This window comes from Sciurus vulgaris (assembly GCF_902686455.1).
Source record: "Sciurus vulgaris genome assembly, chromosome: 7".
Classification (NCBI taxonomy): domain Eukaryota; kingdom Metazoa; phylum Chordata; class Mammalia; order Rodentia; family Sciuridae; genus Sciurus; species Sciurus vulgaris.
Genome location: NC_136467.1, coordinates 8688342 through 8713505, shown reverse-complemented (window position 1 = coordinate 8713505; position 25164 = coordinate 8688342). Strand labels below are relative to the sequence as shown.

At 49.4% G+C, this 25164-nt stretch overlaps 1 protein-coding gene across 5 annotated transcripts in view; it reads left to right on the top strand.

Annotated features, from left to right (window-relative positions):
* Positions 1–451: 451 nt before the first annotated feature.
* FNDC1 (fibronectin type III domain containing 1) overlaps positions 452–25164 on the top strand; it is an 86845-nt gene continuing 62132 nt past the window's right edge. For 2 of the 5 annotated variants that reach the window (XM_079146759.1, XM_079146758.1), the window contains exons 1-2: positions 453–778; positions 24618–24812. In XM_079146759.1, the coding sequence (XP_079002885.1) occupies positions 670–778; positions 24618–24812 (304 nt within the window). In that variant the 5' untranslated portion in view covers positions 453–669. Of the gene's footprint in view, positions 779–24617; positions 24813–25164 lie in introns of all 5 variants that reach the window. The other 3 variants (XM_079146761.1, XM_079146760.1, XM_079146762.1) reach the window with 3 other exon arrangements.

The following is a 25164-nucleotide window of genomic DNA, read 5'->3' as shown; positions in this document are numbered from 1 at the left end:
CTGCTTCCTTTCCAAGGCGCATCATGCGCTCCCCAGAAATGACAGCCAGGAGCAACAGCGTAAGGACAGCCCCTGTCCTGCACGCGCCGGCAGAGTGGGAAGAGCGCGGCGAATCACAGCAGCAAGGACTGTCACGAGCAGGTAGAGGAAAGGGTTCTGGTCCCGGTTTCCAACTTCGGAACTAGAGGTATTTATTTAAGGGGACAAAGTGTATTTCTGGACTTGGCGGCGACTGGATACGATGGGCTGCTTCCCAAACCAGAAAGTGAGAGAGTTAGAAGAAGGGCAAAAACTTCTTTGGCCACTTTGCCCGACACAGCGACCACCGCCTTTTCAGAACTGCCAAGTAGGATTCGGGACTCCCGGGCCCCCGAGGCCCACGCCCCGCCCGCCTGGGTCTGGCCCCCGCCGCCCGCGCGCCTGCAGGGGGCGCCCGAGCGTGGCTAAAAGGCGCTGCCGCTGGCGGGTGGCCTCAGTGGCGGAGCGGGGCAGCCTGTGCGCGGCCAGGAGCGATCGCGCGGGGCTGGAGCGCGGCGGGCACAGCGCGGAGCGCGCAGACCAGACGTGCCGCGGCGGAGACCCGACAGCGGTGCCTCCCTACTCTCCTGACTTGGGCCATCGCCCCTCGGCCAGCCGCCCGCGCCCCCCGCCGGCGCCCCCAGCCTCTCGATGGCCCCCGAGTCCAGGGCGCCCCCGCGCGCGCCGCGCCCGCTGACCTGGGTGGCACTGCTTCTCCTGGCCGCGCTGCTCCCCGTAGCGTCCTCGGAGGCGGCCCCAGGTACGCGCGGCGCCGGCCCGGCCTCCAGGCTCTTGGCATCCTGCTCCCAGCGTCTCTGCCCACCCCTCCTGTCGCTCTGGGGACCCCCGCCCCGCTCTGTGCTGGCCGCGTGTCTTGTCACTAACCTGTGCATCCTTATCGCTTGGGTCCGGGAGCCCTGAGTTCAGGCACCCAGAACTGCGCGCGGGGAAGGCGGGCCCCGGGCACCGTCGGCACCAGGGGGTTGCTTCTAACCCAGCCCTCGAACGCCCGGGGTCGGGGGACTGGAGCCGTCTAGCTGCCCCGGGATATTCAGGCAAAGGGAAAGCAAAGGAAGGAAAAGTGACCCGGGCATTGCGGAGTGGGGTGCGGTTCCGGGTGGGACTGCCTTTCTTCGTCCAGAATTTCCCTGGGGCGGTTGGTGGGCGTGCTTTCCTGGAGCTCACCTGTCTCCAGGCAGGATGGCTGTGGAGGGGGCCACTCGGGAGACCGGAGGGAGGCAGAAAGGCAGGACCGTTCTCTGCAGGCAAGGAAGAGGCAACTAGCTGCCCGCCGGGCGGTCGACGCCTCTGCGCCCTTTGGACCGAGCCGGGCTCAGCCGCGCTGCCAGCCTCTGCAGCCCCGCGCGCACCCGGGGTGGGAACGTAGGAGCTGGGAGAAGACATTGTCTTGAGATGAGGGAGAGGGAAGTGCAAAGTCGCTTCCAGGAAACCTCACCCTTCCCCGAAGCCAGAGCCAGGATGGACGCTTTCTTTGGGAGCAATACACTTCAGAGATGCCAGCACGCTCTTGCACCCAGAGAGACAAGGCTATGGTGGGGTTTTCATTCCTAAGCCTTTGGTGGTCCTGATTTCCACCTCCTGTGCACGCATTTTCACACTTGAAACTGTGTGGCTTTTATATGTCATCAGTTTGTAGAAATCCAAGAAGAAGACAGTTTTGTCGCTATTGCTCACTGCCAGCTGGATCATAAAAATTCGAATGCTATTCCAATGAGGGCGACTTGCTTTCTGATGCTACTTAGTGTCTGTATTGCTTTCTCACTACAAAGATAAAGGGAGCAAAGTTGGGGTACATGGCTTGGTGAATTTTTGGTAGATACCAGTCATGCACATTGCTTGGTTCGAGTTTATGATGCCAAATGCCCACTTTTTCATAAAAGTGCGTCAGCTGTAGGGTCCCCTTTTCTCTGTTGGTGATCTCTAGGAGCGCATTCATTGCATGTTTTGTGCCGTACTTGACAGAATGAGACTGTTGTAGTCTTCCAACTTCCCCACCTACAGCCCGCGGCTTTTGTTTTTCTAAGTTAAAATTTTCTGAGTGTTGAAAGAGTTTTTGTTTCAGAAAACCATCTGAAACTGGGACGAACGCTAGGGAGAACTAGGTGGAGAGAACAGCTTTATTCCTTTGAGATTCTGCTGCCACCTCCCCAGTGGACTGCATCTGAGTGTGTCTGAAGTCGGGTTGTTTGTGAGAGCCCCCGGGTCCTGCCTTGCTGTACATGGTTCCTTCTTCTGCCTTCTGCTCTGCAAATCACTGGGCTGTGGAATGTTGGAGTTGGAAGGCTCGCTGGCACTTCTCTCTACTGTGTTGACGTGGGATTTTCAGTGAAATGATGACCAGACTAGAAATGGACAAAGGAGGACAAGCACACTTCAAAATGAGTATTTACCACATTTAAAGTAAATCACAGAAGAACAGAAACAGATAGAGCAACCTGCAGATAGCTCCCCATGCTGGGGAAGAGATTGGGGGGCATGCGATTTATTTCACAGGCCCCTTGGGAAGGCTTGCTGTCTGTCTTGCCTTATGCAGCTGCAGCCACTGCTCTGGACTTGTGTTCCAGACCCACAGCAAGGTTGTGGACACACTGTTCCCTCTCTTTGGTGGAATTAATGCATGCACCCAGCAAGCTGCTATGTCAGTCCCACCCCTCTGCTTTTGGGGCCAGAATCTCTGTAAGGACATTACTCAGGGCCACATTAATGGTGGCAGACCACTATAGCTCCAGAGGGACTTTCCCCCAGCAGAAGTGATTTGTAGGATACACTGAAGATCTTAATAAACCTTACAATTTGGAGTCAAAATAAACAAGCAACGCCCACCCCGACCCCCATCCATTCCTACAATAGGTTACTATGAAAGCAATACAGTCATGATGGAGCTTGCTGTCTGATGTATTTTCTAAAACCATGGCTGCAGGTACACATTTCTGGTGAATATCTAGTGGTGATTGGGGGTGATTTTTATTTTCTTCTCTAAAGCTTAAAGACCCTTGTCATGGTACCCTCAAGGTCACATTATTTTTAAAAAGTAATACCAGGATGCTATTTGCCTCTTTTCCCATGTAGCCTTTGGTGGGTGACCCTGCTGGTGCTGACCATGAGCCAGGGCGGGGACACTGTAATACACTAATGGTCACTGGAGGTTTCAGGCCTTTGCAGTTAAAAAAAAGCTATGACAGTTTCACTGAAGAATGTCCTTGGTGCACAGTAAAATGATTAATTTCACTAAGTCTCTACCCTTGAATGTGTGTCTATTTAGTATTTAGAAATGGGAAGGGCACAAGCAATTCTGCTCACCCAAGGGGAAGCTGTAGGGGTGACAGGTTGGGCTTCAACTTGAACTGGCTGCTTTTTAATAGAATTACCATGTGTACCACAGAGCATGCCTAGAGACAAACTTCTGAGTAAATTGCAGGCATTTTCTTAAAAATGAAAAAGAACTGCTAGTGTTTCATGCCAGTGACAAAATTTGAGCTCTTCCAGTGAAAATTTGAACTTTGCCAAGTTGTCTCCACTACTATAGACGCCAAAGCTTCGCGATACTTAGTAATATTTCTGATGAGGTTGATGGTGACACAGATGAATTGTGATTTTTTAAATACTGTGTTATAAAACACGTTACCATTTGGATGATTTACATAACCAACTGTACCAATAAATGCAAACGCCACTATATCAAGGTATAGTGTTACAAAAATGTTGCATAGAAGAAAGTGCAATAACCTAAAGATAACCCAATGGGTTTCTTTTCATTTACTTTTTCTTTCTTTTTTCTTTTTTTCTTTTGTTGTTGCTGGAGGTTGAACCAAGGGACTTACATTTGGTGGACAATCAAGTTACCATTGAACATACATGGCTACATCCTCAGCCCTTGCCCAGTGGACTTTTTCTTTCTTAGATAGGTTCTTGTTCTGCTGTCTAGTGTAGCTTCAGATTCTGGATCCTCTTGCCTCAGCCTCCCAAGTAGCTGGGATTACAGGCACACACCACTGTGCCTGGGCTCTAATGCATTTTTAAAGTAAAAGTTCTTTACTTGTTTTCAGATTCTGTAGCACAATTAATTTTAAGAAACTTTAAGGACTGGGGATATAGCTCAGTTGATAGAGTTCTTGCCTTGCATGCACAAGGAGCTGGGTTCAACCTCCAGCACCGCAAAAGAAAACAAAACAAAAAAAGAGAAACTTCTTCTTGGGCTGTGGTGACAGGTCAGTGTTAGAGCACTTGCCTAGCATGTGTGAGACCCTGGGTTCAATACCCAGCACTGGAAAAAAACAAAACAAAACACAACACAAAGAACTCCCTAAAACAAAAAGCCCAAGAAACTTCCCCTTGATGAGTTTTGCTGTAGTATAAAAGATTCTCCAAGAGTATTTCAAAAGGCTATTAAAATACAACTTTCCCAACTACATGTCTGTGTGAGGCCAGATTTTCTTCAACCAGAAAAACATCCTGCAGTAGATAAGCACATCAGAGACCCAGCTATCTTCTGTCAAAGGGGTCTACCAAGACAGAAAACAATGCTTTTCTTCTCAGAGTTCCTTTTTGTTTTCTGGAAAGTGTAATTATTTTCTCATAAAAGTCTGTTTTCATGTCAATATGTAAGGGTTTATTATTGTTATTTAAAAATGAATTAACAGATACATATTTTATTTTTTACTTTTGTGTTGTCCTGGGAGTTGAACCCAGGGCCTCATGCATGTTTGGCAAGGATGCTATGACTGAGCCACATCCCCAGCCCAACACATATTTTAAGCTTTTTTAAAGCTTAATTTCTACTACAGTAGATAAAGATAGATTAAAAATTCATATCAAAATAATGGGATTTTCATAAATTTAAGAGTGGAAAGGATTCCAGGGGCCAACAAATTTGAGAGTCACTGGTATACACAGAAGGAAGTAGGTTAAAAATAAAGATGCACAGATTTGCGTCTAAGCACTGTCATTGATCCACTGGTGGCCTTGGGCCATCACGGACAGACCCAGTGAATGGATGTTCCTTTCGCCTTTAGAAGTTCTTAGAAGCTGTCCTGTGGCCAACCTGCCTGCAGCTCTACGGGGTCCTCTCCACACCTGCCCTCTTTGCAAGGGGGTGGTGAACACACACTCTCCTTTGTCCTGTGCGTGGGAGCCCAGCAGGCAGAAGACTGTTCTACTCATCCACTGAGCACCGAATTCATCACTCTGAAATTAGAGGTTGTAATAGGATTGCAGAGTGACAATTCATGTCCCTGGAGAGTCATGACCAGACAGTTCCAGAGCATTATCATCAGGTCCTCAGCAAAGAGTTGGGGAGTGAGTGGCCTCCTACTGCTGTGTGGCAAATGGCCCAGGCTCAGTGGCTTAAAACAACACAGATTTTTTATCTTATAGTTTCAGAGGTCAGAAGTCCAAAAGGATCTCCCTGGGCTAAAAGGGAGGACTCTGAAGTCGGGTTGCTCAGGAGGACCACGGTGGGGGGGCAGTCTGTTTCCCTTCCCTTCCCTGTGTCTAGAGGTGTCCACATTTCTTGGCTCTGGGGACTGGAAGGAGGCCATCCTTGGGGATGTTACTTTGCCACCTGGAGGACAGAAGATTGGGCACCTAGAAGCAAATGATCCAGGAGAAGGCCCATCACCCGTGGCTGAGTAAGGAACAGCTCTTTTCATTGTTCCTGTGGAAGTTAGGGATGCCTTGGGTTATCAGTAAACCTGTTATCAGGAGCTTTTATTTCAGTTAAATAATACAGATGTGAATATTTAAAGGCATAAAAGTAAAGGAGAGAAAAGGATATGTTTTCGTTTACTTGTGAATGCATGAATGTCATGTTCAGACACACACTAAGGGAACACATCTGTGCTTTGGGGGAGGATGGGGGAGACTGGGTAGCTGGGGGACGGCGGTAGCCATTGTTTCAGCCACATCTTTCACCAGCGTTAGTAGACATGCACGGAAGCATTTGGAACCAGGGAGGCATTGATTACGCACGTGACAAAAAATCCTCTTTCTTTCCTCCTAAAACAGCCCTTGCATTTTGGACTTGGCATGGTCCTGCCTGGACCCAGCGGCCGGCGGCGCTTGCGCGCTGCGGCCCTTAGAGGGCGCTCCGGCCTTGCGGAGGCGTTTCCATCTCCCCGGGCGCCTCCAGTCGTGCCGAACTGGAAAGCGGCGCTTGCAGGTGGCTGTGACTGTGGACCGGGATTAGGACAAACTTCTGGCTATAGCCTTTGCTTTCCCTTAGCCCCGGCCTTTTTGCAGTTTTGACACTCATTGGAGCTTCCTTCAGATATTACCATGGAAAGGACTAATCGCTCGGTCCACGTGACTGTGCATTAGCAATTTTCAACTAACTATTAATAAGAAAGGAGTTTGAAGTCTACCGGGTCAGCAGCCGGTAGGCTGTTGGGGCACCGCTGGTGCCGATGCAGGCACAGGCCAAAGCTGCACAACTGAAAGAGGGGCCAGAATAAGGGCAGAGGGAGGGGCTGGGCTGGAACTGCCCCTCCAGCCCTGAGAAGCTGTTTCCCTGGCCTCTCTCTCCTCCATCCTCAAAGCTCAGCTTAGTTTTGCACCAAGAGAGAATCATGTAAACTATTCTCATTTTTTAATTAGAACATAAAGGCGATGTACTCCACAGAGCTACACTGACAAATGTAGCAAAATATCCTGAGCACTATTAAGGTTGGTTAGAAAAGAGAAAATACATTTTCCGACTGAGGTCTCCTCTTCATGGTGGAAATGTTTCCATTACTGCATCGTCATAACTGATCAAGTTCAATCTACATAACTCTATTTTCATTTTTATGAGGGGTTCCTAGCTGTGCATTCATATTTCCTTTTACTGATAACTGGTGATTGAAGTGCTTTCAGTATACCTTTCCAGGCATGTTATTTAATTTTCCCAGTCCCCTTGTGAACTGGGTGACATCTTCATCTTTCTCCCAGCAGAACTGAGTTCAGAGTGGTGAACTGGTTTTCCCAAAACCCATCATCTAGTTGGTGCTTCTCCTGGGCTTTGGACCTCGATCTTCTGCATTGGAGTCCCGCAGTTTTCTTGCAGACCTTCTTTCTACCTGGTTTCCCTTGCTCCCTCCTCTAGTCTGGGCGTGAGTGCCAGCCCGACATTGCTGATCTGCTGAAGCACGCCTCTCAGGCTACTCTCCTCACATGGCTGCTGAGAAGTGATTCTGACACACAAAAAAGTGTGTTGAGCCGTGCAGGGCTTACCTGACGACGAAGTAGCGGTGAACCTGTCCCTGCTTCAAAACGGATTTGTGTGTGGCTGTGAGCAAGGTCCTCCTTGTGGGGAGCATGGTTTACATGGTGGTCCTGATGAAACTGTCCCTGTCAGCTCCTTAGGGCCAGCACCCTCTGCCTACGTCACTGGGTAAATCCTTTGAGGTTTAACACAGGGGCGGACTGTGACTGTTCCACCTTCAGGGGGAATCACAGCTGGAACCTGTCAGGATGGTATTTTAAAGAAAAGTTTCCTGGAAGTCACATTTTGTGCTAAGACATTCAAATCTGTTTCCTGGGTAGCCTTTGAGTCAAGGAATGATGTTGAGAAATGCCAGTTGCTGACCAACAGGGTCCCGCTCACGGGGGCAGGGAGGCTGAGAGGAACCAACAGTGTTAAAGTGTCTTGAAGTCGCAAGAAGAAATGTGCCTTTAAGTGCTGGGATTTGTTTTTAGCGACTGTTTTCTGGTGTCACACCTCTTCATCTACCTTTTGAGGTCCTGACTCAGCCACTGATTTGTGCTGTGTGACTTTGGCCGGTCATAAGTTTTTGGGCCTCAGTTTTCCCATCTATGACATGAGGGCAGTGACCTAGGTATTATTAAGGGTCCTCTGATTCTGACTTTGGGGGAGTCTCCATTGGAAGGAAGTGCATTCTTTTATGCACCCATTCAGTTGATCGGTAAGTGTTGACACACGTCAGACACAAAGTCAATAGAAACAACACACAGGTGGGCAGAGGGCAGGGGAGCCCAGGTCAGGGAGTGCCCATGAGGACAGAGGTTGGACATGAATCACTTGGAAAGTTGGGACAGCTGAACTGAGCTGGGAAGCTGGGTGTCGGAGAGGGCTCGGGCATTAGTTAGAGAAGGCAGGCAGGAGGGACGTCTCTGGGCGTGTGAAGGCACGCTTCAGGAACCGTGAGTGTTCTGGACGGCTGTCACAGGGTGGTGCTGGGGTCAGGGTGACATTCGGGGTAGGAGCCATGGACAGCAGCCAGCTCAGGAATGTCCTGGAGTCTGACGTTAATGCAGTGGTGGTCACTGAAGGACAGTCTGCAGTGCTGCATGTCCCTGGTTCAGTGGGGGTCAGGTTGGCAGCCACGGGGAGGGGGACTGGGCTCTCCATGCCTTCAGTCCAATCTCATTTGAAGAATCTTCTTTGTGCCACATTTTCTGAAATGGCTCACAGATAGAATGACCATACATTGGAAAGGCCCCAGGGCATCACGTTTGGTCAGTCTGGTGGAATGAACAGTCACCGCAAGGGTCCTGAGCCGTGGAGGACATTGGCCTCAGGGGTGGGCCCGTGAGCAGAGCTCAGTGCCATCTCCCAGGGAGAGCCCAGTGCGAGTGACAGGGAGTCGCACTGACGTGGAAACCAGTGGGTAGCCCTCCTTTCGTCTTCGCAACGTCTGCCAACGGTGTGGTGTGGGGCTGGCATGTGGGCCCTCAGATGTGGGGCTGCGGGTCCCCACACACCAGGCCTGGGGCTGGAGCTCCTTGGCGTCGTGACAAACACCTGAGGAGGAAGTGCAGCCACCGCTCCCAATTGTCTGGAGATGATGTCTCATGGATTGTCCCGTGGCTGAAAGTCCCAGGGCTGGCCGGGGCAGCCGGGGTGGATGGGGCCAGCCCTCAGGAGTGGTGTCCCCGGTGCTGGGAAAAGGCCCCGCCACGCAGAGGTGTGTGTGAGCTGCAATCTGAAGAACCAGGCGAGACTGCTTTTGACAAAAGCTGCGTGACATTCGCCCTGCCGCGGTAGATGGCTTCTCCAGGGCGATGGTGGCCAAGCCGCCGTGGTGGCGCAGTCTCAGGGAAGCCGCTGCCTTAGAGTGTTTTATAATATCAAATCTGCAGAGGGGGTTCAGCGTCTCTCTGGGGCACGTGCCATGAGGACGCATCTCACTCAGGGGACAGAGGCTGGGGCACCTTTCACTGTGGAGGCAGAGGACTGTGTTTATGGTCAAATGGCTTCGTTCTGCAGATCCTGGGGAGCCGTTCCCTACAGGCCTGAGGTCAGAGCTTTAGAGTCTCGTTTTTAAAAACCTGCCTTTGAGAGTAGGGCGGAGTCCCGAGGCGCAGTCGGAAGCAACGCCACGGTGCCAAGGGCCCTGCGCCCAGTTCCCCCAGAGGGGCACCTGGCCTCAGAGGAGTACCAGGCCCCAGCTGGAGCTGGCTTGCTCCGTCCTCCGGCCTTCACCTGCTGCCCACGCGCTCTCTGCACAGGTGTGTGTGTCTCCGTGTGACTTGATCCTGTGAGGAGCTTGTGTGGCCACCACAAAGGCCAGGACCAGGAGAGACCTAGCAGAGGGACACCTCCTGCTGCCCCTCCAGAGCCACGTTCTCCTCCCTCCCGCCACCCCTGCCCTTGGCGGCCACCAATCTGTTCTCCCACTTTGTGAGTCTGTCATTTCAAGGCAGTCATTCTACAGAAATTGTAGAGTCTGTGACCCTTCAAGATTCATATATTTTTAAAAAATATATGTTTATTTTGCCTATTCTTGCAATTTCTATGGGTAGCTTGCAATGTCTTTGTGTGAACTCAGATAACCACTGTAGGTAATTTGCCATCACAGGGCAATGCCACTTCCATCCCACCCAAGTCACCCCACCTGGATTATTGTAGTCATCTCCCCTGGGTCCCTCCTTCTTCCTTCCCTCCCTACACTCTGGTCTCAGTGATTCTCATGAGGCAGGACAGAGTCACAGAACCTCCAAAAGCTCCTTATCTACCTTGGATGCAAACTAAAGTCCTAACCAGTGTTCAAGCCTGCATGTGATCATTTCTAGATCATTCCATCCTTCCCTATCAGCTCCAGCACCTGGTCTCCTGGCTGGTTCCCTGATTTGCTGGGCTCCCATGGCCCCAGTGCCTTTGCACTTGCTCTTCCCTTTGCCTGAACAACTTGCCACGAGCACCTATGGGTTGATCCCTCACGGGTTCAGGTGCTTCATGCAGCATGGTCTTCGTGTGGGCCCTTCTCCAACGCGCTCCCTGGCTGCAACAGTGCAATCCTGTCCACACCCCAGCATTCTTAACCCTGCTGTTTTACCCACACCTTATCCCCACCTGATGTCCAGGTGTTTTGCTGATCTGTTGGGTCATTGGTTGTCCTCCTCTGCTGGCATGCGACCCCCATGAAGGCTGTGCTTTGGCTGGTTTTGTTCCGTGCTACAGACTCTGTGCCTTCAATGCTGCCCACCGACAGGAGGTGCCAGGTGGGGATGTTTCGGCGTGATTGGAGGCACCCTCTTTTACACATGATACACGTTCAGTGTATTTATGAAGCGGGCCTCTGCCAGAAGGAGTGTGTGGGGCTGACGACTGTGCGACGGTCTCCTGCCTCCCTGTGGGGTCAGCGTGTGCACTGGCAGGAGAGTTGGCTTGTGCTCACTTCCGATCTGCAGCTGGAGGGAGAGTTCCATTTGAATGGTGTATTTGCCGCCCAGTGCTGCTGTAGTGCAGTACCACTATGTAGCTGGCTTGAAACAGCAGAAATTGTTCTTCTTGTAGTTCTGGAGGCAGGAAGCCTGAAATCGTAGGTCAGGTGGGAGGCCTTCCTTCTGAAGGCTCTGGGAGGGGTCTTCCCTGCCAGTTCCTGGCAGCTGGTGGCTCCTTGGCTTGCAGATGTGTCACTCATCTCTGCTGCCGTGTCATCTGGTGGTTTCCCCTTATCTTCTCTTCTCATGAGGACATGGGTCATGTTGAGTCAGGGCCATCCTAACCCGCTGTGACTTGGTTACATGGACGGCAACCCTGTTTTCAGATGCGATCACATGCACAGGAGTCAGGGCTCAGGACTTGCATACGTCTCTGGCACAGTCATCCAGAACACTTGGTGAGTCTGCAGTGTGGTTCCTGCTCAGCAGGCAGAGGAGTTCCTGAACTCCCACCAGCCAGAGCTGGGAGGACGAGAGTCATGGCTCACGTTGTGTGAGTGGGCCCTCAACCGGGAATTCCAAAGGCCTCTGGACAACCATGGGGGCTTAGTTCTTAGATGGAGCCTGGCTGGTTCATCACCAAAAAACTAAGTAATAAATAATTGTCTCAGATCTCCTATAGACTAGTCATTGCTGATGGCCTCACTAAGCAGAGGCCTGGAACTTGCGATCCTCCTAGTTCAGCCTCCTGAGTCGCTGGGGTTACAGGTGTGTGCCACCATGTTGGCCCTCATCCAACAACTTTATTCTGCACTTTTCTGATAGTCTGGGGGAACCAAAAGGGGGGAATCAAGGCATCTTCTTGTGTTTACTAATGCTCAGAATCCACACGAGGACCTGCAGGTTTCTGAGCCAATCGCAGTGAAGTCTGTCAGTCCTTGGGCTGACCCTGCTTCCACAGCTGCCTCTGGCTACCTTTTCCACTCTAGCTCTCAGGGAGGAAGACATCTGGAAGACGAGACCCAGGGCGCTGTCTGGATAGCTGACGCATCCCTCTTGTGGAGAATGAGGTCCATGAGAGGCACTCTGAGATTGCAGTGTGTTTTCACTACACGACGCCGTTCGGAACTTCTCGAGAGGTCCTGGATCACAGTCACAGGGGTCTTGACAAAAATGTCCTCTTGGAATTCAAGCCAAGGAAAGCAGTGGCCCAGGGCTCCCACGAAGGGGAACTCCCTAGTGAACCCCCTCGAATGCCCTGCTGCCATGCCTTGTTCTCTGACCACCCAGCTTTGGGAGGCGTCCGTCCCCTCCTCTGGACCTGGGGACGTCCACTGTTAGCAGCACTTGGCTCATACGAGTGCCTTCTGCATGCACCTCAGTGGATTGAAGACCGTCGTCGCCTTGGTGAGGATTCTTTGAATTAATTAGCTTGCCTCCCCAGGGTGGGGCCTGGCTTAGAACTCTGTCACCCACCACCAGCACCTTCACCGTCGCTGACCTCCGAAGGCGGGACATGAGTTGGGAGCGGACTGGCTAGTCACGGAGAGCGTTGAGGACCCCGGATCCAGGCTGATGGGCAGGTCGAAGGCTGGAGGTCGAAGCACGTTACCCAAGTTTCCTTTCAACTCTTGAGATGTAAAAATTCTAGTTCAAAGTGTTTTTCCCAGATGGAGGCAACGAGGAGCTTTCCTGCCGAGAGCGGGGGTCGGCGGGGCAGAGGCAGCGGAGTCCTGCGGGGCATTTCCCAACGGCAGCTGTCCTGTGGCTCTTCTTCCCAGTACTGACGTCCCACATTTTTAGTGTTTATGATTTTCTTTTGCAGTTCGGACTTGACCAGTCCTACGAGGTGGATTGGTAGCTGTTAGCTCCACCTGTAAGGAGGGGACTAAGCAGATAAGACAGGTGCAGAGAGACCCTTGAGTGGCATATCTGCTTTGTTTGGGGAGCGTGAAGTGGGCTGATGGAGACTGATGATCTAGAAGAGGAGCAAAATGGGCTCTTCTCAGCCTTTGCTTGACATTGATGGACAGCCCCTTCTTCCTGGAGCTCTCCTCTCCTGGCTCCATGATGGCGGCTTGTTTTCTGAGTCTCCTCTTTCCCACTAATATTTAAGATTCAAGATGTCTCCCTGTCCTCCAGTCGTCACTCAGACACCTGTGTCTCTTGGGCCCCGCTGGAGATGTGAGGAGAAGGTAGAACATGTAGCTCAGAGAGGCCAGGGTGGAGGTGTGACCTGGAAGCCAGCAGCAGGCAGGGGAGTTTGTGGTCACAGGGCCACTGAGCTAGGGAGGGGGTCAGAGGGGGTCAGGAGAGGAGGAGGGTGGAGGACGGGCCTCTAGAGGCCTAGCAGAAGAGACCAGGGAGGTGGGGGGACATTCAGGCCGTGGTAACAGAAGCCAGGAGAAAGGCCTCGCAGGAGGAGACAGCTCGGCTGTGGTTGGAAGGAGTGGAAGTCAAGGACCCAGGGATGCGGCCGTGGAGTCCGCCGCTCTTCGGGCGGTGTGGCTCAGGGCAGGACCCCAGGCCTCCCGGGAAGCCAGCGGCTCCCGACGGCTTTCAGTTTTGCACCTTTGGTTCTGACTTCTTCCAGGCCCACCTTCGTGGCCCTGAGTTGTAATCACATCCAAGAGGCCGCGAGGGGCAGCAGAAGGAGCACGGTCACGTTCCGGGTGGGCCTGGGTCTGACCACGGTCGCTGATGAGCCGTGTGCCCCTGGGCATGTCACTTCAGTCTCCTCGCTCGGGCTCTGGGGTCCTGGAACACAGGGTGCAGGGTGGAAGGGTGCTGGAGGGGGACAGTCTCCCCCCGGGTCGTGTTCTTTCTCGCCATGGCCGTATCCCCAGTGCTTGACTCCGACTCTGACACGCAGTAGGTGCTCAGTCAGTGTCTCTTCGCTAGGTGAGCGTAATGGCAGAACGAGGCAGGTGGCCAGCCACGTCCCCGCTTCCTTCTCCTTCCTTCCCTATCACACCGTCTCACCGCCCGGCCCTCGGCTCCTTACTGAGAGACGATTCGCTCTGCCAGCTGACCATTCAGTGATTACCTGAAACCGTTCTCTAGGAACCTGGCTGCCCCTGGGTCCTCGTGACAGTTGGCTTCTGGTCACGCCCGACATCTGCCGTGCTGCTTTCCCACCTCCCTGGGACACCTGCCTGGCTCCTCTTCTAAGGACACTTTTCGGGGAGCGTCCTGAGCTCCATCGGTCGAGATCCTGGGACAGGCATGCCCACGAGTTTAACATAGTCAGACCATGACTTTCCCATTTCGGGAAAGGAATGAGTTTTCCGGGAGCTTTCTTTGGCTGGCATGTCGAGCAGTTGGTGGTAGGCTGAGTTTAAGCTGGACCAGCAAACAGTGGAAATTCTGTAAGAAACTGTTTCTTGCTTGTGAATTGAATTTGAAGAATGTGCAAAAAATTCCCACAAAAACCTGGAAAGTTCTGGTTGCTGGCTGGGTCTCTGCTGCCACGAAAGGCAGGCGTGAGCCCTGCATTCCGGGTCTGGGCCTGGCCATCTGCTGCTGACGGCCCCTTTTATTCTTGTTATAAGTCAGTACATTCATGCATCCCTCTGAGCCATTCCTGAAAGCCAGTGGTAGAGTTGGGGAAAAAAATCTTGATTTTTTTCCTGGAACAGTAGCTTTTGCTTACATTAATTTCTAAATAAAATGTCCCAGAGATTTAAGCCTCAAATCCTAATGACCAAGTCCTGCCAGCTCTGCTGGTGAGGCACACTCGGTTTTCTGGCTGCGTCACTTGGGGACAGATGTACTTGCTCAAGTCGATGGCAGACTGACAAACACAGCATCGGCATCGTCAAAATTAAATTCTTGGAGCAAAACCCTTAGAAACAACAACCGGAGAGATTAAAGTTAAAACAGCTCTGTTTAGAAATTGAGAGAAGTCGTTGGATTCTATAGATCCAGCGGTGACAACGTGGCTATCAACTTGGGCTGCTGGTAACACGCCGTCCGATGAGCATCTGCTGGACACGAGGAAGCTGCTTACTGCTCACCTGTGGATGTGGGAGCAGAGAGGCCAGGGCTCCTTGGGGAGTTCTCAAGGACCTCAGGGACCCAGGGCGTCACCACGGGCTACCTCATCATTTGCAAGCAAGTCTCCTTGTGTTGCAAGATGGCTGCTGCATCTCCAGGTAGCACACTGACATCCCAGGAGGGGAAAAGAGGGAGGAAGATACAGAGGGTCCCAAGCACATTGCAGGAGAGCTGACCCTCTCAGAATCCTTTGCTGAAAGTGACATCTGTCATTCCTTGCCTGTGTCCCTAGCTACACTCCTTTGAGCTTGTCCTCACTGCAAGGGGAGCTGATAAGTCATCCTGTGGGAACATTTGCCTTCCAGCCTGTAGGGTGGAGGAAGGCACAGGACAAAGGAGTCGAGACTGGCCTTGGGGGCCACACCCTGGTGTCTGCCATGGCAGCTTCTGAATTCCTTGCGAGGGGTAAAACTTAGCAATTAGGAAACTTGAATGGGATTCATAAAAATCCAACCTAAAACAGGTCAGAAAACATCTCGAGGGAGAGGGCAGGCTTATTTAAGAGTATTTGTTGGGCGAATTAGTTAGTCCTTATTGATTTGAGAATTTGATTTTTGCTCTGCCCCTTGTTGTTTATTTCAAAATAGAATTCCCAGTGCTGGCTTTATTGTTCTGTTTTTGTCTTTTTCTGCTTGGTGGTTCTTTTCCACATTAGCGAGGAGTGGGAAGAGAGAATGCCGGGAGGTGAACTATATTAACGGTTCCCTTTCGCTCCTGTTTCCCCCTGAACACAAGCAAAGGACATTGTGAGGCACCACTAACCCTTGGGGTGACAGAGTGGGTGGGACCGTGGGCTGTCTGCTGGGAGCCCTTGCCTGGAGGCTGGGGCTCTCTCCCGGGTGCTGTCTGGTGCTGGCATCAGTGCTGGCCGCCTCATGCGTGCCGCGTACGTGAGGCAGCCAGACAGTCAGACACCAGGGTGTTGGTTGTGGTTTCCGAAGTTCAAGTGTGAGGGCACCTCTTTGCTTGGCCCGAGACCACTTGACACTCACCAGGATGGACCATACTTCCCCAGGGACACAGAAGGGGCGGGTGGCACAGATGGTCTGTGGGGGATGGCAGTGGGCTCTGACATAAGATTGGCAAGAGGCTCCCAGCTTGAGATTTGGGTAGCTTTGCCACTGGGCTTTTCTGAGCGGATGAGGGAAAAATGTGATTCACAATTGTGTTCAGTGACCGTTCAGTGCCCTCATGAGCACGTTGGTATGCACGTTGGGATTTGGCCTCCTAATTTGAATAAAATGATGCTTTGTTGTTATGGAAAAGCTGGAAATGCCAGAGGGGCTGGGTACAACCTCAGGGAATTGAGGTTTAGCAGAGGCAGCTGGAAAGGTGAGCTCAGAGGTCCCACTGGCTCCCGTGAACCCCATGGCAGTAGGGCTGATGGCAGCCAGGAATGGGGTGTTGCAGCCGAGGCCATCTGGGTCTCTAGCTGCTCAGCTAGGCATGCCACCCGGTCCAGGTAAATGCAAAGGGGGCACTTTTACATTGGTTGGGGTAGGGGGACTAGATCCAGTCAGTCTGCATTCTCTGGGGAAATTGGGGTTTGAGGAATGCAGACCAGTGGTGAAGTCTGCAGGGCTGGGATCTGTTCCTGCTGTCCTTGACCTCCTGGGAGACTGGACATCTGCTTGTCTTGATGTTTCTCTCTGACCTGATGACAGGCTGTGTGGCTTCCCCATGGTGGGGTCAGAGGTTTTGTGTGCAAAACTCTTTCCGCTCCCTGGAGTGCTGTCTCAGTCCAGAACCGGAGACCTGGAGTTGGATCCCTGAAGACCAGTGCAGGCTGCGGAAACACTTCAGTGGAGCGGTGCATGTTGGGAATGTCAGAAGAAGAGCCAGGCTATTGTTTTAATACTCAGACTGCCTTCTCAGCACTGCCTCCCAGGGAAAACCAGCCATCTGTCCATTGGACTGGTATTACTTTTGTGTCACACAGTCACAAAACAGCCTGTACTTTTCAGTTGTTTTACTCCTTTGGCAGGAGAGGGGGAGGTCATGATTATTTGGCAAATATAATTCCAAGATCCATTTGAAAAATTATTTAAAATTCCGTGTTTTGATCACTTGTTGACAACCTTCTGGATTTTTCTGAACTTTTAAATTTTCCTGTACTGTCTAGTATTATATGGGAAACAACTGAGTTTCCCCTCCCTTTTCTCTCAAATAATAATCCCGAAGTTGTGTATCACATGGATTTCTACCCCAGGCGATACTGTAATTTTAGTACATCCTAACCTTTTCTGGCTTAATCTAATGGATTTTTGGTCAAAGACTTGTGGTTACACTGAGACCTGTGTTTTCTTCATTTTAGAGTCTGGGAAGTCTGGGAAGTATTTGGCGGTTTCCAGTGGAAAGTAAAACTTGAATTTCAAACAAAGAGACTTGCGCAAACATGAAGGTTTTGTTGGGTTAGAGAGCAATCTCTGGTATACTTGAGAAATAATTCTAGCATTTTCTGGTCTGCTTGAAAAGCCCTTATGTTCCTTTGGGGGATTTCTTTGTTACTGAGGCTGTCCTCACCTGCTGGGGCTGGGTGGGCTGCAGAGTGTGCTCAGTTGGGAAGGGCAGTCTCTGCCAGCTGGTGTTGGCCCTCATTTCTTTGAGTGGCTCTGCACTGGCTGCTGGGGTAGATTCAAAAAGTTATTTTTGACTTTCACAGGAGACCTTGATTAGTAGTGCCCTAGTCCATCAGATTCTGAATGTGAATGTCAAAAATTCAGTTTGAACTGCTGAATTCATTGACTCTTGGTGCTTTACCATAGAAAGGGCAGGAAGTGAGCTGGACTTAAAGATGCTTAGAACTGGAATTTTTTTTATTATTCTGTTTTCTGTTGCTATAACAAAATACCCAAGGCTGATTGTTTTATAAAGGAGAGAAATTTATTTAACTCATAGTTTTGGAGACTGAAAGTAAGATTGGCTGGCACCATCTCTTTGGCGTCTGGTGAGGGCCCCCCTGACTGCATTGCAGCATGACAGACACCTCTGTCATGGCATAAGGGTGCCAGCCTCATGCAGAGGTGCCAAGCATGTGCATGGCCTCCCTAACAACAGCCCACTCTTGGAGAACTAACTGGGAACTCTAGTAATCTAAGTACTATGCTAATTCTTCTGGAGGGTATGCACCAGTGACCTAATTACTTCTCACTAGGCTCCACTTCTTAAGGGACCTCCCACATTGCCACACTGGAAACCAAGCTTTCAGCCCATGAGCCTTGGGGGACACTTGCATGTCATATCCAAACCATGGTGACTCTAAACATTGCCCAGGTCTCTCTTCATTCCCAGTCCCTTTGAGTGGGACACCAAGAGCTGGTCTCACCAAGTCCCAAATCCCCTTTCGCAGCCTCTTAAACAGAGACCAAAGGCAGCAAGTCCATTGGAACAGGTCCAGTGAGGGATTCTGGGCACTTTGGGGTCATGTGGTCACGGTCTGTTAGAACTGGGGCTTTGCTGGACAGACAGAAATAATGTGTATCCTTTACACAGCCCATTTTGGATTCCTTGTCTTAGAGAGTCTTGAGGATTAAGGATTGAGGCGAGTGAGGAGCTTTGGATTCGACTCTTCTTACTTTGGGGCATCCTGAAGGATCTGCACCGATTTCAGGGAAAGAAGACAGAAGCTGCAGGTGCTGAGAAGCCCTGCCCATCTGAGCACCGAATGAATTGCCTCTGGCTGAGGACAAACAGAATAAAAAGCAGGAAAGATATTTAGACTTCATTTTGTTTATTTTTAAGTTATAAGACAAAGAATGTGTTATGTTTAGACGTTAAGTTCTCCCTGGGAATTTTGTGATGGGGGATTTATATGAAAATTGGGTCTCATGTTATCAGAATATTTTTACACTGTCATTTCATTGCTTGAACTCTCATGGGCTCTTTTGGACAGCATAAGCTGGGCAAAATGTGGGACTGGAATAAAACAGACCAGGAGTGGATTTTATCCTATTGGTCAACCTGGCTTTGGAGTTGGCTAATGAATGAACCTTATGCATCTCAGTGTCTTTTGGGGTCTAGAGGGTGAGATTCCCCACCAACAATCCAGGAAGACACATGCTGGACATTGATGAATATGGGGTGTTTCCTGGAAGTGGGGTGAGCTCTTCCTGATCCTTACTCTGAGGGGCTATGGTGGCTTGACCAGAGGTCGATGATCATGCCCAGTGGGGGTGGAGCAAGCCAGCCAGGGAGGAATGTGAGGGGATGGGAGGAGGACTTCCATTCTCTTCTTCTCTTTTACCAGGAGCCATCACCAGAGTGACACCTCTGGCCTCCCTCCCATCCCATCCTCCTCTGCTCCATGGTGGGTGGAGAGAGTTCAACCTTCACTGCATGACTCTCTACCTGGGGGTTTAATGGACTGGAAGCCACAGGCATGTGCTTCTCTCTGAGGGTCTGCCTTCCTGTGGGAAGCTGCATTTGGCTCCGCTCTGGCTCCCAGGTGGGATATAGACATGCTGGCGTCCCAGACCCATTGGCTCCTGTCCCTGCCTGGGGAGCAACAGGCTCTGCATCCCTTCTGGGGTCACCCAGTGGCCCAGAACTGGAGTGGGAACAGGGAGCTGAAGTGCAATGGGGGTAGCATGTTAGAGCTACATCCTCTGATTTGACTTCATCTGCAATAAACCCAAAACTTTAATTTCTGATGCCTTTATCTATCTTCCCCATTTGGTATGGAATTCAAATATTCATAACACACACCTTCAGCCTCCACACTTCAAATTCAGGAAAAACTGCTTCATACAAACTTTCAGGTTTGACATGCACTTTGTTATTTATGGGTGCAGTAGGACCATATAGGCCCCTTTTTATTGCTTCTTCAAATGTATACTGCTTGTTGTTTGAGATGTAACCAGTGGATCTAAGAATCAGGGACGTGTGTCGTAGGGTATGACCAGGAGCTGTGAGCTGCAAAAAGTATCTTAAATCTACTTTTCAGACTTGATTTTCAAATCCAATCAAACTTACTTTTAGTTCTTTAATTTTCTTCATAAGTACTTGGTACAAAAATTAAAGAATAAACAATATTTGTTTTACTTACTGCTACTGCATTGGTAAATGCCTCAGAAAATATTTGTTTCTTCCCAGCCAACATGGTATTAGGGGATTTGTGTCCCTCAGCTATGGGTATTCGCTTCAGTATCTGAATCAATCATGTCAGTGGTTAGTGCAAACCTTGCAAGTTGATCAGCTGCAATTAGCTTCTAGATGGAGAGTTGCCTGCAAGCCAAACTTGAGGCATTCGTTCATGCACCTCCCATTCACTGAATGCCACCTGGTGCCAGCACTTTCAGTGGTGCAGTGCATTTAGGTGCAACCTAAGATCAACCAGCTCCAAAGTTACAGTGGAGCAAAACCAAGGATCTGAGAAAGTTCTTCCTTCATTCCTCCCTGGGTTATTATTGCTCTTGAAATTCCTCTTTCCCTCCCATCCATATTCCTTTCTCTGTTTACCAACGTGGAGAGCTCAATGAAGCAACTATTTGGCTTTAGAAGAAATGAAACACAACAAAGAAACACACCAGCAGAAGCAACATTTTGATTCCAGAAGTGTCAGTTTCTGTTCTGGATCACAGTCCCTAAGCAGGACTTCTCCAGGACTTTTGTCACCATTAATGTATTTTATTAGCTGACTGGATTTTCCTTCTTTTATTCTGAGAAACCACCCTTAACAAGAGTTCCCTTTGGAGGAAAACTGTTGGTTTCATCCCTGTGGACATGTCTGTGTGTGTGGCAATGGTTCTGAGCCTCTGACTTGGGTGCTTGGGTGGTGATGTCTGAACCAAGCAATTGAGCAGTAAGATTCTGAATTTCATTTTCAACATGTTCAGCTTGACGCTCACATGGGACTTTCATAGAGGCATAGGGAATATTGGTGTGGACTGGTTAGAAATAGGCATGTGCAAGTCATCAGTTTTGCTAGTCTCTGGGGCCTGGGTAGTAGCCACATTACCCTCCCCAAAGCTGCTCTGGGATGGGTCTTTGTTACCTCTTGAAGCCCAGGCCAAGGTTCTTCCAGAGTCTTTGGGTCTCTCGGGTGGTAGTCAGGTCTGGGTGCAGGATGTGGTTCCTTGACAAACCTCTATCCTTGTCTTCAGGGCTGGGATGGCTCTAGTTCTTTTCCATACTTCATCTTTTGTCTTTATTTCTAGACTTTCTTCATGGACCCAACAGAGGAGCATGTGGATTGAGATTGAATGTTGGGAGGTTATCTGAATCAGCAACTAAGGGGTTTCTCTGGAGGTTAAGATAGAGGGGGCTTCTGGCCTCTGGTGGAGTCAGGCCAGCTGTGTGTGTGTATGTGTGTGTGTGTGTGTGTGTGTGTGTGTGTGTGTGTGTGCATGTGCACATGCATGTTACCCCACATAGTGTTTTTCAAAAGTGGAAGTAATTACCAATTAATGTAAAATTGAGAGATTTGACACAAAAATCAGAATTTCTAGTTTCTTAGGGAAAAACCCCCCAAACAAACACACACAAACAGAATATCCAACAATCTGGGCCTAAATTCCTTTTTGTCAATGGGAACCTGAGACTGAACATGCTTCAGATGGCATGTCCAATCTCCATTGTGTGTCCTCCTTTGCTTGTCTTCCTGACCCTTGTAGGCCTTGGAGCTGGAGACCTTCAGGTTGATCTCATTGGTCTGATATCCTTTTCTTCAAGCCATTTAAGTCAGCCCTGAGTTTGTTGTCAGTAAAGGGTGTCCAGAGACATCAGAGTGCGAAGATGAGGCAAGGGCAGGTGAGGTTTGTGCTCCATTCCCTCTGAAGAGTGGACCCTGAAGATGTTGGTCAGGTTGCCCCTGAGGACTTAACTCCGGGTCAAGCTTCCCAAGGAGTCCATCAGCCCTGGAGAATTTCTTGAGTCCTGTCTGTGGAAGTTGAAGCCCCTCCAGGGACAGGTATTGCCGAGTATTAGATTCTAGCACCTCTCCTTGAGCAGCCACCACCTGCACTGTGGCCCTTTATCCACCCTGACTTCTGAAAGCCCTCTTGGATAAGACCTGGAGCTGGAGCTAGACCAAAGTGAAGAATCTGGGTCCTGACATTGTGCTTATTTTCCATTCCCAAACAAACCAGTAGACATCTCATGGAAGCCATGCACAGAAATGTCTAGGCTGACCTTGCCGGGTGTCTGAAAGATCACTGAAGCATCACTTTGCCACTCAGCACCTGGCAAAGTGTTCTTGAGTCTGGAACAATTTGCTGGTATAAATTCTGACATGGCTCTGCTGCAGCATAAAATTGTTTGAATCATAGCAGACTCTTGCTGGCTACTTCTTCTGTCTGGAGCACCTTACCATCTGTCTCCATTCAAAGACAGCCTCAGGTTGGGAATGGGGAAGGATACAGGCAGGAAATTCTTTTTATTTAACCCTAAATCCCTTCAGCTGCAGTTTAAGCTCATTTCCTCATCTTGCGTGCAGCAGAGATGCAAAAGCAGCAAGTCCTGGCCCTACCTGTCACATGCCTGCTCTGTGAAATCACCCCCAAAGGTAACCTCATTAGGCTTTGTAATTCCTGTGGTACTGAGATGTACAGCTTTAAAGAATGTACCCATTACCGTCTTCTTTAGATGAACTTACTGAAAAGTCTTACAAAAGTCTACAGGCTTCCTTGTCTAGAAGAAAGGAGAGTCAGTGCTGAGTTTCTAAGAATCCAAGTAAATAAGGGTCCCAGGTATGGTGTGTTTTGTTGGAACTCCTGGATGGGTGTGAATGGCTCTCCTGATGCGGAGTTGATGCAACCACGTGAGCGTGAACTCTCCTGTGAGTTACAGATGATGCTATGCTGTGTCCAAGGATAATGCAAGACTGCTGTTGTTTGGATAAATCCCCAAAGTCCTTGTGTTAAAGGTTTGAGTCTCAGTCCATGGAGGTACTGGGAGGTGGTGGAATCACCACCATTAGGTGGTGCCTAATGGGAGGTCTTGGGTCACTGGGGACAAGCCCTTGGAGGGACTGGTGGGGCTCCAGTCTTTCCCTCCCTCTCTCCTTTCTTTCCTGGTCACCATGAGGTGAGCAGCTTTGCTTCACCATGTGCTCTCACCACAAGGAGCTGCCTCACCACAGATCCAAGAGCCAAGGGGCCAGTCGTGGACTGAGACCTGCAAAACTGTGAGCCAAAGAAAATCTTTTCTCTTTAAAAGTTGATTATCTCAGGTGTTTTGTTATAGTAATGGGAAGTTGACTAACACAAAGACAGATCAGGGGAAAAATGAGGAAATTTATAGAATGTTCTTCTTTTTTAGATAGCAGTGATAAAAATTAATATTTTTTTGGCCTCAGTGGTTGTGCACTGATAGAATCACTAGTTACCTGGCAGTGTCTGGGTTTCATAGGTCTCAAATTTCAGAATGTCTGTTGAAGAATGGACTTCTCTTAAGGGAGCTTTGGAACTGAACTGTAAAGTGTTGTTCGTGTCTTCCTACATTCATTTCCTTCCTTGGGAGAAACACCCACTGCTTCCCTTTGCAGGTTTGGGATATTTTGCTTGTCTTCTACACACCTTTTGGTCAGTATGAATTTTCTTGTAGGCAAAGAAGGGTGAAAGAAAATTATAAAAGGGTAGACACTATCTCTCATTTAAATTGCCCAGAAAGTGACTGGCGTGCTGTCTCTGGAGAGCAGGTTGCTCACCCGGGTTCCCCCATCACTGCGTCATAGGAACCTCACATCTGGAGTTGGGAGGGGATGCTTTGTGGAGTTTGGTCTGTGCCCCTAGTCTCACTTCATGCTTGTGTCTCTCAAATGAACATCTTTTCTCTAACCCTGCAGAATCCATCGAGTTCATGCTCTTCGTTCGTGCCTTGGACTTCTCCCTAAGTTCCTTCGGGAGCCTCTCCTTTGCCTCTCATTTTACTCAAGAGGCAGTTGGGCTCTCGGGAAGAATGACACACATGTTAGAGTCATCTGCATTTATTCGGTTTGGAATTTTCAATGAAAATTTAATTTTCAATTAAAACCACGTACTAACCAATGAATGTGCCATCACGAAACATTCTCCTTTTCCTTTTATGGGATTTCAAATGTAGTTTTTGTAATGTTACCAAGTTTAAGGTTTTCTTTTTTTTCTCTATGTTATTTTTTTTTTCTTTTTTAGAGTGACTTGCATTATCGAACAGTTATTTTCACATCCGAGTTTGCTGAAAACTTAACTGTCGTCTGAATATTTAGCCCACATTTACATCACCCTGCATTACAGTACCAGTCGTACAGGGAGCTGAGAGGTCTTGTTTGGCAAAATGTTTCTTTTCATTTTGGTAATTTTGAAAACTGAGAATTGGTTTTAGAACTTCATATCTGAAGATAAAAATGTAACAGTGCTTCTCATTGACTCCTTACTGACAAAATATGGAAGCATTTAAATGTGGTGTCTGCAGATAACACCAGAGTTTTACTTCCCTTTTAAGCTGGTGAAGATTTTGGTTTGTTTTCTTTATGGAAATGAGTGCTTCCATTATCTCACTTTGAATACAATTGGTATTCTTCCTGATCTCGGTATTTCAGTTATTCTTCTTGAAGGTGTTTTAAAGATTGTCCAACAGATCATACAAAATGCTAAGAATTACTTAATGTAGGAATGCCTCTGGAGAATATGTCAAATTGCTGACTTGTTTTTCTTGTCCTGTAAGTCAATGTAATCAAGACAGGATGCCTAGCATTTATTCTGGTTTGTTTCCCTCTTGGTTTAAATTCGCCACCCACAGTTATCCAAAATACAAAGCAAGCTGGGAGTTTGCTGTGTTTGTTTTGCTGTCACACTGTAGCCATGTGCAAATGCGGCTGTACTTAAAGTCTTTAGGATCAGAGGGATGAAATGCCATTGACTTTTTGCTAATGCTGTCAGAGAACTTGCAACACAATTCTTTCCCCCATCTGCCATGACCTTAAGTTGATAGTTGCGCTGTTTGCATAGTTGACCACCCACTGAAGCCAAGGCACGTGAAACTGCTGTCCACTAAAATGGGCCTGAAAGTCACATGGGACCCACCCAAAGATGCTACCAGTAGACCCGTGGAGCATTACAACATTGCCTATGGGAAGTCACTGAAAAGTCTTAAATACATCAAGGTGAATGCGGAGACATACTCCTTCCTAATTGACGATGTGGGTAAGTGACCCCGTGCTCTTGCTGCCAGTCAAAAATAACTGTGTGCCACATCTTAGGATAACTGTTTGCAAGACAAAGTATGGCTGGGACCTTTGGGACCAGGAAGCCCAAGTTCTGCGACTCTGTGGGCAGGAGTCTGTTGTTTGGCGGACTTTCCCTTGCCCTGGGCACCCTGTCTGTGCATCTGGGCTCAAGTACTCCTCTCTCCAAATCAAAAGAGCAAACAACTTTTGGTTTATGAATGTACTTTTGGAAAATGCATGGATCCTTTTTGTTTTATAGGAACTTGATTACCAGATAATTTCATAGACTAATCTGGAAATTTCTAGTTTCTAAACCATTTTATATTTAG